General features: G+C 43.8%; 1 protein-coding gene across 1 annotated transcript in view; it reads left to right on the top strand.

Moving 5' to 3' along the window:
- Window positions 1-14072, top strand: part of TULP4 (TUB like protein 4) — a 228041-nt gene that overhangs the window by 151882 nt on the left and 62087 nt on the right. Inside the window, exon 4 of the mRNA XM_060029706.1 lies at window positions 7056-7217. Within this exon, the coding sequence (XP_059885689.1) occupies window positions 7056-7217 (162 nt within the window). The remainder of the gene's footprint in view (window positions 1-7055; window positions 7218-14072) is intronic.

The following is a 14072-nucleotide window of genomic DNA, read 5'->3' as shown; positions in this document are numbered from 1 at the left end:
AGATGTGGAAACCTCCATGCCCATAAGAAGTTCACGTCACCTAGAAGGTGGACACTGTGGTCAAGAGCATGAGCTCTGGAGTCAGTGTCTCGGTCCGTCACGCTTCAGTAGGAGATACTTTACTTCTGTGCCTCAGTTTCCTCATCTGTACACAGGGAGTTTAATGGTGCCTGCCCCCACGGATCACTTGGGAGGATTACAGAAGATTCCATATGGAAGGGAGTTCCCTGGTAGCCCAGTGGTTAGGATTCCAGGCTTTTGCTACCGTGGCTCGGGTTCAGCCCCTGGTCAGGGAGCTGAGATCCTGCAAGTTGCGTGGCACAGCCCCCCAAAAAAACAGGTTAAATGTGGAGAACGCTGTGCCACGTCTGCACATGATGGTTGTCCCCACAAGTTGCGATGGTGCCTGAAGCACTCACGAGGTGCCAGCACCCATAGCCGCCACCACAGGGCGCATCTGCCCTTAGGTCGTCGCCATAGCGTCATCACCAAAGACCAGCTTCAGACCTTGAGGCAGCAACTCTTCTGCACTTGCCCATGAGGGTCTTTGAAGTGCCGCTGTTCTCCCATCCACCAGAGTGAAGCCTTTCCCTAAAAAGGCCCAGTGGTCACGTGAGACATGTCTTCAGACCTTGGCCGGCAAGAGGTCTTACAGAGTGTTACTCCTACAGAATGGCACTCAGTGCTGGCCTTTTCCAGGTGTCATCCCTCACCTCCACAGGAACCCTGTTGGGAAGGTGTTGTTACTCTCAGTTAATGGAAGAAAAAACCCAGCTCAGGGAGGTTGAGTAACGCACCCAGGGAAGTTGGTTCATGGTTTGTAAAGCCAGAATTTGAACCCAGGTTTGAGTCCGAAACTCTGTCTTGTTCCCAGACAATAAACTGTTTTCTCTTTAGCAGAGGTTCACATACTCATAGTACATCCAGAGAGCTCAGGCTTCACTGCCATTGGCGAGTCCGGCCCCCCAGCCTGGTGGTGCTGCCACACTGTCTCCTGCTGACGGCAGCTTCTCTGAGGAGGGAGACATCTGTCACCTCCACGTCAGAGCCGTGTGGCCTCTGCCACCGCCATATACCCTCAGCCTTTCTTTTCATTGAGAGTTTGGCGAAAAAAAAAAACGTGTTAGAAACAAGAACGGATGCATTCAGACCTGGAAGTGAATGAGCTTACATGGACCATAGAACATCTGGAAGCACCTAGAATCTCCCAAAAGCCTGTTCCTTTCAGGTTCAACCAGAGTAATCACTGTATCTAGTGATCTGATCCAGATCTTCATATAGCTTTGCTGTTTGCCACTCTGATTCTACAGACCTTAGAATCCATTGAGCAATTGTTATCGTTAAGCACTTGCATTTGGAGGAGATTTGGCCGCTTTTAATTGTGTTGGAGTCGCATCCTGTATGAGAAGCGTCATGCACCGGTGAGGATGGCTCACTGGTGGAGGGAGTGCAGGGTCCGTGCACCGGGAGCGGTGTCTGGGGGCAGGAGGGACAGTTCTGTGCCTGGAGGAGGAGCGTCCTTGAAGTGATACTCTTGAGAAGAGGTGACAGGTGATCTTTGTTATATAGCAGGCCTTTCATCGTCATGAGGTAATCAGACATTTGGCAGAAGCCAGGTGAAGCTTTAACACTCTTTTTTTCAGGAAATGATTATGAGTCCTTTATTTCCAAAATGAGTCTGGAACAGTGCCTGCATTATTTCATAGCATTGGTCACAGGCCGGCTGTGCCAGGCCCAGGCCTCAGACCGTCAGAGGAAAGGCTGTCTTGGGCGCCGGGCCGTCCAGGCTGCTCCTCAGCTTTGGTCAGTCATGTCGAGAGAGCCCTGAACGTGGGCCAGGAGTGCCACGGCCCCCCGCATCGGATAGGCCACAGCAGAGGGCTTTCTGCTTATTTCCTTAACACACTAGGGACTCAGTTCCCCTGGTTTTGTTTTTCCAATTTTGGTATAGTCTTATCACTCTATGCCAACCTAATTTAATAAACGCAATTAGATCATGTAAACATCCTCTGTTATCATTTTTTTGTGACTGTAAGATGGGTGGTGCCTTGGAGAAGCATCTTGTCACTGGCTATACGTTTTCTCACTCTAGTGAGATGTTTTTCCTTTAGCACAAAGATAAATGAGTTAAAACCCATGTAAATAAGTAACATTATCTTTGCAAAATGAAATGACTTTTACAGTTTATTGCAGAATTAATGTGTTGTCTGTAAAAAAAAAAAATCTTTTCAGTTCTTAAGAAAAACTAGATAATGTAACTGGTTGAAACATAAGGTCAGAGAAACCAAGATTCTGAGTTGAAAAACAAACAGCTTTTTCCAGTACCTTCAGACCAGCTGTCGAGGAGCTGTCTCACACCCCCATGCCATTGTCATGAGGGGGACGTGCTGACCACTGATAACCTATAACCCCTGCTGGGAAAACAGCAAGAAGTTCATGTCCTTTTGGTGTTTGTTCATTTGTTTTATTACTATCTGAAGTGTGAAAAGTCCAGTAATGTTACAAATTTCAATGAAGGTGAACATTTCCAAGTATAAGCAACAGTGAAGATGATAATCCATTTTTTTAAGTTAGAAAATACTTAAAAGGTAGTACAAACTGAAAAAGTAAATTAAGGCGGTAGAAACAGGACCAAATATAACAATAATTAGAATAAATGTAAATGGACTGACTTCACCGGTCAAGATGATGCTTGACAGATTACGTTTTTAAAAACATAGCTATATGCTATTAGGAGCCACACCTAAAACTTAAGGACATATACAAGTTTACAGTAAAAAGGTGGAAAAGATGTATTGAGCAAATATCCAGGAAAAAGGAAAGCTGGAGTAGCAACTGTTACTTTCGGATGAAATAGACTTAAAGATAGAAAGTAATGTTTCGTTTATAGAGTGCTACCACATAATGATAAAGGCTGTAGTTTACCAAGATGATATTTTAAATATGTGCACTTATTAGTAATAGCGTCAAGATATGTGAAGGAAATTGACAGAACTGAAAGTAAAAACTGATGAATTCATTGATATACTGAGAAGTTTCAACAACAAAAAAAATCAGCAAAGATATAGAAGATCTGAGCAACACAGTTAACAAGCTTGACCTAATGGACACTCGTAGTTACTGAATCCACCGAGTAGAGAACATACATTTTTCTCAGACACACACAGAATGTTTACAAAAATTAATCATGTTCTGAGGTTTTGCAGACTTTTTCTGTGAAGGGGCAAGTTAGTACATATTTTAGGCTTTGTGGACGAGGAGTCAGAATTGAGGATATTACGTAAGTACTAACAAGAAAGAAAAGAAAACCAGAAAACGTTTTGTTGATAAAGTTAAAAAGTTTATTTATGGATGCTAAAATTTGAATTTTATATAATTTCACATACAACAAAGTATCATTCCTCTCGAAATTTTTTCCTAACCATTTAAAACCGTAGTTTGTGGACTGTACAAAAATAGGCGGCAAATAGATTTGGCCCACTGGCCATAGTTTGCCAGCCTGTTTTAAGGCATTCATAAAACCTAAACAAATTTCCACTGGTAGCTCTCATGATTATGGACCATGATTTCTGAATGGGTTAGAAGTTAATAACAAAAACATAAATTTAAGAAATTGGTGGGAATTCCCTGGCGGTCCAGTGGTTAGGACTCGGCCCTTTCACTGCCGGGGCCCAGGTTCAGTCCCTGGTCAGGGTACTAAGATCCCAGAAGCCATGCAGCGTGGCCAGAAAAAAAGAAAAGAAAGGAAATTGCTGACCAAATACCTAGACACTTGGTCATTTTTAAACGCATTGTTAACTAGTTCACGGCCATTTATAAAAGCTTAGGTCTGAATGATAACGGACTGTCCACATATCAAAACTTGTGAGATAGGATTAAAGTGGTGATATAAGAAAATAGATATCCTAGGGTCTTCCCTAGTGGCGCAGTGGTTAAGAATCCGCCTGCCAGTGCAGGGGACAAGGGTTCGAACCCTGCTCCGGGAAGATCCCACATGCCGCAGAGCAACTAAGCCCGTGTACCACAACTGCTGAGCCTGAGCTCTAGAGCCCGCGAGCCACAACTACTGAGTCCACACGCCACAACTACTGAAGCCTACACGCCTAGAGCCCGTGCTCTACAACAAGAGAAGCCACCACAATGAGAAGCTCGTGCACCACAACGAAGAGTAGCCCCTGCTCGCCGCAACTAGAGAAAGCCTGTGCTCAGCAACAAAGACCCCACACAGCCGAAGTTAAATAAATAAATAAATAAACTAATTTTTTTAAAAAAGAGAATATATATCCTTAATTTATGTATATTAGAAAGGAATAAAACTCTGATCAAATGAACAGAGTAAATCCAGTAAAAGGAGAAAGAAAATATAATTTAAATAAAAGTAGAAATTAATGCAATAGCGAAAAAATCATACAATAGAGGAGATCAACAAATTCAAAAATTTGTTCTTTGGAAAAAAATTAATGAAGTAGACAAACTGCTGGCAAGCCTTGAGTAAGAGAAGAAAGATGAAACCTAAAATAATTTTATGAATGAAAAGTTGAGCATAACTGTAGATAAGGTAGAGATTACAAGGTAGTCAAAGGTAAATAAAAGATGCCCAGGTAATTCAGTGGGGGAAGAACCATCTTTTTTTTTTAATTGAGGTATAATTGACATATAACATACTGGTTTCAGGTGTACAACAGAATTTGTATCTACTGGGAAATGATCGCCACGATAAGTCTATTTGACATCCAAGGAATAGTCTTTTTGACAAATGGTGCAGAAGCAACTGAATATCTGCATTTAAAATTTAAAAAGTAGAACCTTGATTCTTACCATACACCCTGTGCAAAAATTAAGTGAATCATAGACATTAATGTAAAAGCTGTACACTTCTTCTGGAAAGTTTGCGTTTGCCACCTTGGGTTAGGTAAAGATTTCTTGGATTGGATACAAAAAGCATGAAACGTAAGAGAAAGAACTTGATATTGGACTTCATCAAAATTTAAAACTTACTTTTTGAAAGATATCCTTAAGAAAATGAAAAGGCAAGTTACAGAACGGGAGGAATTATTTGCAGCACATATTCAGATAAAGGATAGTATCTAGATTTTTACAACACAATAAGAAGGTCTAAAACTTCTATATATCTGTATACATATGTGTATGTGTGTGTGTATTTACGTATATAATGAATAGGTGAACGTGAACGGATATACAAATAGATATATATGGCAAGGGATGTGAATAGAAAGGTTCCAAAAGAGGATGTGCATATGATCAATAAGCACATGAAATGATGCTCAGCATATTAATCATTGGGGAAATGCAAATTAAAAGCAGTGTCCTACCACTACACACCTACTAGAATAGCTAAAATAAAAAAGACTGGCAACACCGAGTGCTGGTGAGGTGTGGACCTACTCACATATATTGCTGATGGGAATGTGAAATGGTTTAGCCACTTTGGAAAAGCTTGGTAATTTCTTATGCATTTAAACATACACTTGCCATATGACCCAGCAGTTAATTCCATTCCTAGGTATTTACTCAAGAAAAATGAAACCATGTGCCTACAGAAAGTCTTGCACGTGAATACTCATAGCAATTTTGTAATAAGCAAATACTGGAAACAACCCAAACGCCCAGCCCTTTGGGGAGATGAATAAATTGTGGTATAATTATGCCATGGAATATTACTCATCTATAAAAAGGAATGAACTACTGATGCACACAAGAAATCAGAATACTCTCAAAATTATTATACTGAGTAGAAGCAATCATAAAGAAAAGTGAACATACTGTGTGGTTCTATTCATGCGAAATTCCTAGAATAAGCAGCTAGTTACAGAAGTTAGGTCACTGGTTGCCTCAGACCCAGGATGAGGGCAGGGAATTGACTGCCAAGGGGAACTTTATTTATTGTACATAAATTATAGCTCACTAAAGGTGATATTTAAAAGGATAATAAGTACTATTAACAACTACTTGCCAACAGTTTTGAGAACTTACATGAACTGGACAAATTCCTAAAAAAATATTTTAATAGAACTGACTCAAGAAGAAATAAAAAGAGAAGCTTGTTCTGCTGCTAACACTATTAAATAAATTGAAGCAATGATTAAAAATCATCCCACAAAAAAGTGCAAAGCCAGATGGTTTCACAGGCATGTTCCACCAAACTTTGAAGCAACAGGTCGGCCCAGTTTATACAAATTCTTCCTGGCCATGGAAGAAAAGGGACTACCCTCTAACTCATTCTGAGAGGTCAGCATTAACCCTGATAAATTCAAACAAAGACGTTATAAAAAATGAAATCACAAGTTTGCCTCACTCGTGAATACAGATGTGGAAATCCCAAACACGTAATCAACTTCAACTGTATGTGTAAAGGACAATACTTGACCTCGAAGTTGGGCTTCTTCTAGGTATGTAAGGATGGCATAAAACTGGGAAATCCATGGAAGTAATTTGCTGCAGTAATAGATTAAAAGAGGAAAAACATGTGGTCCTTTGAATAAATGCATTTGATAGAACTGAACACCCAAGTATAAGTAATGTGTTCCGGTTAGAGATTATTTCTCATTTTGATTGCGGGAATGTTGTTAGCAAGACTGAGAAACGTATATAATCAGAAACTGAGAGCTTTACTATCTTGATAAGTGACCACGAGACACTGATGGAGAATCTGGTACTACAAGGGGCAGGCCGTAGAACAGTGTCTAAAAGCAAGGATGCTGGAGCCGCACAACCCTTGATCATTCTTCGCTCTGCCCCTCGCCAGCCCTGTGAGACCAAGGAGAAGTTACTTCTCTCCGCTGTGGGAGGTATTACCATGGCTTAATGAATTACCATGTGTGACACACTTAGCACCTCCACGCTGGCATATATGCTTTTCAAATAATGTGTTTTATGTGTTATTGTTAAAATACATGCAACAACATATTGTATTGTCTCTTTAAGGCCATCTCGATCTTAGCCAAAGGCTAAGGTAATGACTACGTCTAGTCTTTGATAAAAGTGCTTTCCCTTTCAGATTACAAATTGACTCCTTTTATCTGTGTGTCCCAAAGGTGAGTGATTTCACGTGGAGCCACGATGGGACTCAAGCACTTATTTCGTATCGAGATGGGTTTGTCCTGGTTGGTTCTGTCAGTGGACAAAGACACTGGTCATCTGAGATCAACTTGGAAAGTCAAATCACATGCGGCATATGGACGCCCGATGACCAACAGGTAACGCCTCTTGAACATGATGTGTCATGTTAAAACGACGTGAGCTGAGGGGGAAAAGCGTTAAGTACTAATACAGTGGGGCCGGGGGGGTGCGGGGGGGAGGAGAGCTGTCTCAAAGGCTGGTAAAGAATGACAAAGGGAAAGAACACTGAGCTTGTCCAGGTAAAAATTAACACCGAAATTTCATGTGTTAATAGATTGGGGAAATAACATTCCCCACCGATACTGTGAAGACCGAGTTAACAGTTTAATTATAGAAAATACTCATACAAATTTACTTTAAAATCTGCATAAATAGCCGATTGATAAATGGATAATGGACATAAATCGTTCACAAAAGAAGTTCAACCAGTCAGTAGTCATGGTGGGAAAGTATGTACTCTCAGGGAAAAAATGCGAAATAGCATAGTGAGAGGGTATATTTTCACTTATTAACAAAGAAAATGATACCCATGATTTTATTGATCATTCATAAGTATTTTCATTCATTGCTGGTAATAATATGCATTCGATCTTTGGGGTGGCAAAGATTTGATACAATTTTTAAGCAAGTCTAAAAAATTATCATCTGCTTTGACCTGGTAATGTGCTTTAGGAATTTATCTAAAAGCGACAAAATGGGAAGAAAATAAAAGTTGTGGTCGTTAAAGCATTATTTATGATAGTAAAAATTTGCCAACAGGCTACTACGAAAATAGAAGACTGGTTAAGTAAACTGTGGTATAACCACTTAAAGGATCATATAGTAGTTCAATAAATTAGAGATCGTGGTTATAAAGATGACGTAATAATCTGAAAGAGCTCTTATGATATAATGTTAAGGAGAAAAAGCAGGATACGAAATGGTGTATGTGGTGTGATTACCACATCATAAAACAACCGAAGGAAACTACCCACATTGTCAAACTAACTGGAAGGATATTAATCAAAATGCTGCACATAGGTGGTTATTTTATGGTGAGCCTCTGGGTCATTTTTAAAACCTAATTTCAAGTTTTTCTTTAAGGTGCCTATTTTACATTCATGATAAAATGATGTATAATAACCTAATAAAATTGTATATTGATAATTCATTTTTTAATATAAGGGTTGACTAGTTAAAACCTTTGTAAATGTAAAACTTGTGTTTTCCAAGGACAGGAGAATCCCTAAAATGCCAGAACATTTTATACTTGAGATTTCAGTTTAATTGTGGTAAAATCAAACAGTATAATATGAAACCATAACTTTTGGGGGAACCTTTTTTCTTTTTCTTTTTTTTAATGAATTGCTTCTTGTGACTTCTTATCACTGTATATTTCATGTTTCCATTTTATTTTCAAGTAAAAATGCTCAGTATTTTTTTCTCTTCTCAAAATTAGTGTTATGAGAATTACAACGAGGTAGTAGTCTCAACTCTTGAGTTTCTTCCCTCCCCATCCCCCAAAGGCATCTTAGTATCCAATAGCACATGTGTGTTTCTGTGTGAAGCACTTGGACTTATTTATTGCAGCATTTTATTTTTGTAGGATTTTACTGCCCCTGCAGTCTGCTCAGAGATGCGTGCCGTGGCCCAGTGAGTGACCTTGCACACATACTTAACCTCTCCCTGCTTCAGTTTCCTCCTCTGTGACAAGGGGTGTGAATTATTTCCTGCCTAATTCCCAGGGCTTTTATAATGATCAGATGAGGGAACAGATGCGAAAGCAGTTAAGAATATGTCAGAGGAAGTCTCGGCTTCACATTCTTCCCTCACCTGGAGTGACGGAACCGTGAGGCTCATGTCACCGTCCCCTCTGAGCTGTGCTGGACAGTGTCCCCAGCAGACTGCACCCCTGGAGTGTGACAGGCATGGGACCCAGAGAGGCTGGGGACACAGTGTGTGAGATGCAGCACCTGCCTTTGAGGGCCTTGGGCCACTGGAGGAGGCAGGCCCACAAGCGCCTTGTGCTGCGTCCAACATGGTTGCCCAGGTGGCAGACAGCATGGTGTCGAGCGGGGGATGGAAGCGAGGTGGGCTGCAGCTTCGACTGGGTTCCCTAGGCCTGTCGGCAGGACCCCAGAGCAGCTTTGCAGATGGTTGGGCTCCTGGCCCACACCTCTGTCTGGATGGCTGTTTTTATGGTTCTGTATTGAGGGCCAGCAGGTGGGATTTCATTTGAGGAAAGAGCTCCATTGCCTTTATAAAAAGGATTGTAGACCTTGGAGGAATTTTACACAGGGAAGAGGTGTGTGGGACGCTCTGTGGGTTGTGTTTGAACTGAGACATTCCTCTCTCCGTCTCTGTCATTCTTTCGTATCTTTTGCTTAGTTTGAAAATTATTGATGAGAAAAGAGTGTGAAGACAGTATAATGTTTGTAATTAATGCCCTGAGCTCTGACATTGGGACAGTCTCAGGTGTGGGCTGCAGGAAGCCGGCTACATCTCTTTTCTTCTCCTTGAGAACCTTCTGCCCTTGATGTAGAGTAAAACAGCCTCCAGGACGCCTCCTCACATCTTGAGGCAGTTCTGATCGTAATGGGATCTGAGGCTGCTTCCTGTTAACTCTTCAAAATGTAAGCAGTACAGTTTTACAAGCAGTGAGTTTGAAATCTAGCCATTTTCCTGTTTGTCATATATTTTCCTCATTTTTTCTGGGGGGTCTGGGTGAACACTGTGCCTCTTCAGACATGAACATTTACAAATATGCATCCAGCTCGCTTTGAGTCTTAGCTGAGTATCAGTTCACTGTCAGAGCCTTTCAGCTGGCTGTGGAGAACTTGAGACGTGTTTCCGTTAAGTGTCCATCATCGGATGAATGGATAAAGATGTGGCACATACGTACAATGGAATATTACTCAGCCATAAAAAGAAACGAAATGGAGCTATTTGTAATGAGGTGGATAGACCTAGAGTCTGTCATACAGAGTGAGGTAAGTCAGAAGGAGAAAACAAATACCGTATGCTAACACATATATATGGAATTTAAGAAAAAAATGTCATGAAGAACCTAGGGGTAAGACAGGAATAAAGACACAGACCTACTAGAGAATGGACTTGAGGATATGGGGAGGGGGAAGGGTAAGCTGTGACAAAGCGGGAGAGAGACATGGACATATATACACTACCAAACGTAGGTAGATAGCTAGTGGGAAGCAGCCGCATAGCACAGGGAGATCAGCTCGGTGCTTTGTGACCACCTAGAGGGGTGGGATAGGGAGGGTGGGAGGGAGGGAGACGTAAGAGGGAAGAGATATGGGAACATATGTGTATGTATAACTGATTCACTTTGTCATAAAGCAGAAACTAACACACCATTGTAAAGCAATTATACTCCAATAAAGATGTAAAAAAAAAAAAAAAAAAAGGTAGAGATGCTGGCACGTGAGCCAGCATGTGTCTAGGAGTTAGCACTGCTGTCCCAGGAGGAGGGTGAGCAGCTGGTGGATCCGTGTCCGCAAGAGCAGGACAGAGGAAAAAGCCTCAAACTTACATCTGACGGATTTAGGTTAGATGAAGAAGGTTTTTGTGGTTAAAGTTCTGAGCACAAGAAGAAAACTCTCCCTCCTTTCCTTTCTGTCCTTCCTGGGAGAACTCCAAGAAGGCGGCTCCCAGAAACATCCCTCTGTGGTGGGGACCAGGGGTTCTGCAGAGGACTTCTCAGGCTGCTGGCCTTGTCCCATTCTTGTCCCAGTTGCCGCTTCTCTGTCACAGCTCCCACGAGAGGCACGTGTATGGTCTGGGTGCGCCAGCCGTGTTTGGATTCGTTGTAAGGGATCTCGGGCGTCAGAGCCATGTGCACGTGAGGCACGTTAGCGACTCCTGCTTGCACACAGTCAGTGCAGCCCCTGATCAAACAGGACTCATTCAATCCCGGCGTTTGCAGCCTCCCTCCCCGAGCCAGTGGTCCTTCCCACTAAACCCAGTCCTGGCCTGCTGGCCTTTCTTGCCACTTCCCCACACTTTCTGCTCAGGTTGCCTGCCCCCCGGACCCCCAGTCTTGGAGCATCTTCTCTCTGGGCTCCTGCCTCGGGTGAAGGCTTCCCTCCAAGCAGCCCGTGGCTTCCCTTGGCTGCTGCCCCACTGCTCGGCCCCTTCGGCCCCAGGCCACACGTCCAGGCTTCGTGCTCTCTGGTCGCTGCTAGCTAGATCCAGCCCCTGTCCCAGCCTCGTCTTCCCCTTCCCAGTGCCGCCCTTCGCCGGCTCCTGGAAACCTTCCCCAGCTGCCCTGTGCTGGCGCTGCCACCTTGGGCTCCCGAGCTCCTTCCACGCTTTCTGGGCTTCCACCCTTGGCCTTCCCCCTTTTTGCCTGTCCTCGGGGCGATTTCTTCCACTGCCACGTGTGCATCTCAGGCTCCCCAGCTCTGTGCTATGCTCACATCTCCCTCTGGTCCTTCACACTGAGCCCCGGCTGCCCGCAGACCCCGCTGGAATCCCGTGTGGTCCGCACTCTCGGGTCCGTCCTCATCCCTGCCCTGCTCCTCTAATTGCTGATCACTTACGCCCCCGACTGGGAGCTGTGCTTGACTTTCCCTCTTCCTTAGCTGCACCCTCTACATAGTCACTAAACCCTACTGAGTCCACTTCCTCAATACTTCAGGGCCAGGAATTGATTTATTTGTATTTAAAAGTGGCAGATGACTGTGCTCAGACTAACGTCCGTGAAGGTAGGTAAGGCTCCACGTACCTAGAATTCTGGAGTAGGGCTGGTTGATCTGGGGACTCCCAGGTTCTTCCCACCACTCCTCTCCTGCAGCTTCGTCCCTTGGCTGGTTCCTTCTGTCGTGTCTGGTGGCTGCTTCTGCCAACTGGGCTGCCTTTTTCTTGGTTCATGTCCAGTGAGGGAGTGAGTGGCTCTTCAGCTCTTTGAAGTTACTCGAAGGTTCCCTTTGGCCACCGCAGTGGCTTGCACACTGTGTGCATTCCTCAGGGAGTTGTGCATCTGCCTTCCTGGGGCTGGGGGTGGCCTACGGCCCGGGGAGGAGGGGGCAGAGAGCACCCAGCAGAGCCCGGGGCAGCCCCACTTCCGTTAGTTTTAGATGTGTTGTTGGGATGGGAATCTGCTCCCTCTCTGCACAGTCTGCTTCCTCTCTAACTTCCTTTACTATTTATTTTTTACTAATTTTTATTAAAGAGCTGTAGTTTTTAAAAGTCAGATAGTACTACTGGGTTTATAATGAATGTTTTTTAAAAACCACAAAACACAAGCACCTTTCAGCTCCCTGCGCCGCCCTCCCGCTCCCAGATCCCTGCTCCCTGTGGCCAGCACTTTGCTTGTGTTTCCCTCCGCATTTCTGAGTTACGGGCTTATGTGCCAGATCTGGATCTTTCTTTGGACTCAGGTCTTCTCTGCCGACTTTGCACGTGGGAGATGAGGACTGGCTGTCTCAGAAGGCCCCCTTCCACGGCTGCCCGCCCCCCACCTCCCATCCTCCCAGTGTGCTCTGTCTTCTCGCTGAAGGCACAACTCGCACACAGAAGAACCAGGATAGCATTGCCTTCCTCATGCAGTCATTTTGCTTTTTCCAGAATTAGTCAAGTTGCTTTATTTATTTCCTTAGTTTTCTGTGTACCAATCACAAATTAATCCCTCTGCTCTCCAAAAAATTGAAAATCTCCTCCGAAATGTTCCACCACCCCAAGTGGTACATCCGACTCACTTGTTTCCTGGCGCTGCCCCGCCCTGGGCCCTCAGCCGCCTGCTCCGGCCTGAACCGGTTGCTCTTGGCCTGCAGCACACCTGGCATCCTGAGCACCCGTTCCCTCATCTCCTCCTGTTTCTGGGACGAGCACCTTTATTTTTGTGGTGTGTCCCCTCGTTTTGGTGGAACGTGTCTTCAGGGTGTTGTATGTTTCAAGATGCTGTGCTTTGTCTCTCTCACCTGTTTGGCTGGGACATGGTGGTCATTTTCCAACTTGTCCTTCGCCTCCAAGAACTTGTCTTAGTTCTGTGATATTTTCTTTTCTCTTTCTGGAAATCGTATTATTCAGATGATGTTCTTTTAGGTTGATGATTTGATTTTAATATCTTTTCTCGTCCTGTTTCTTTTCTTTGCCTAATCTTGTTTTCTGGGTGATGTCCTGAGCTATATCCTCCAAGTTTTCTTTGACTTTTAAAAAATTAATACTATCACATTTTTAATTATTAGGAGCTCTTTTTGTTTTGTTTTGTTTTCTGATTGTTCTTTCTTTAAAAAAAATTCATTTTATTCTTATGGAGAACAAAACAACGTGAGGATATTGATTTGAAGGTTTTTTTGGTTTTTTTTTTTTTGCGGTACGCTCACTGCTGTGGCCTCTCCCGTTGTGGAGCACAGGCTCCGGACGCGCAGGCTCAGCAGCCATGGCTCACGGGCCCAGCCGCTCCGCGGCATGTGGGATCCTTCCAGACTGGGGCACGAACCCGCGTCCCCTGCATCGGCAGGCGGACTCTCAACCACTGTGCCACCAGGGAAGCCCTGATTTGAAGTATTCTTTTGTATTCTTCATTGTCTTTCTCCTCCAGGTTCTTTCTGGTTTTGTTTTGGCTTCTCTTTTTCATATTAGATGCTTTTCTCAAATGTCTGGTGATCCTTGGTTGTCTGCTCATATTTAAGAGGTGGATACTAAAAAGTACTTGGAAGCCTGTGGAATGGGGTAATTAGTGGACCTGTCCTTCTACTTGGAAGACCCATCTGGACATCAGAGTCTGTCTTTGAGCAATCTTCTTCCTGACCGTGGCAGTGCTGGAGGCTGGCTGCCTGTGGGCCTTACCTGGTGGCTGAAGTGGGCTCCGTTTTAGCATTCAGTTGCTGGGTTTTTCACCCTAGGCCCCTGAGCTGTGTCTGGCCTTCTGTTCAGCCCCTTCACAGAGAGTAAGATGCGTACCCGCCTGCCTGGGTAGGAGAGGAGATGCG

This window comes from Delphinus delphis, chromosome 14 (genome assembly GCF_949987515.2).
Source record: "Delphinus delphis chromosome 14, mDelDel1.2, whole genome shotgun sequence".
Taxonomy (NCBI): Eukaryota; Metazoa; Chordata; class Mammalia; order Artiodactyla; family Delphinidae; genus Delphinus; species Delphinus delphis.
This window is presented reverse-complemented; position numbering and strand designations above follow the sequence as displayed.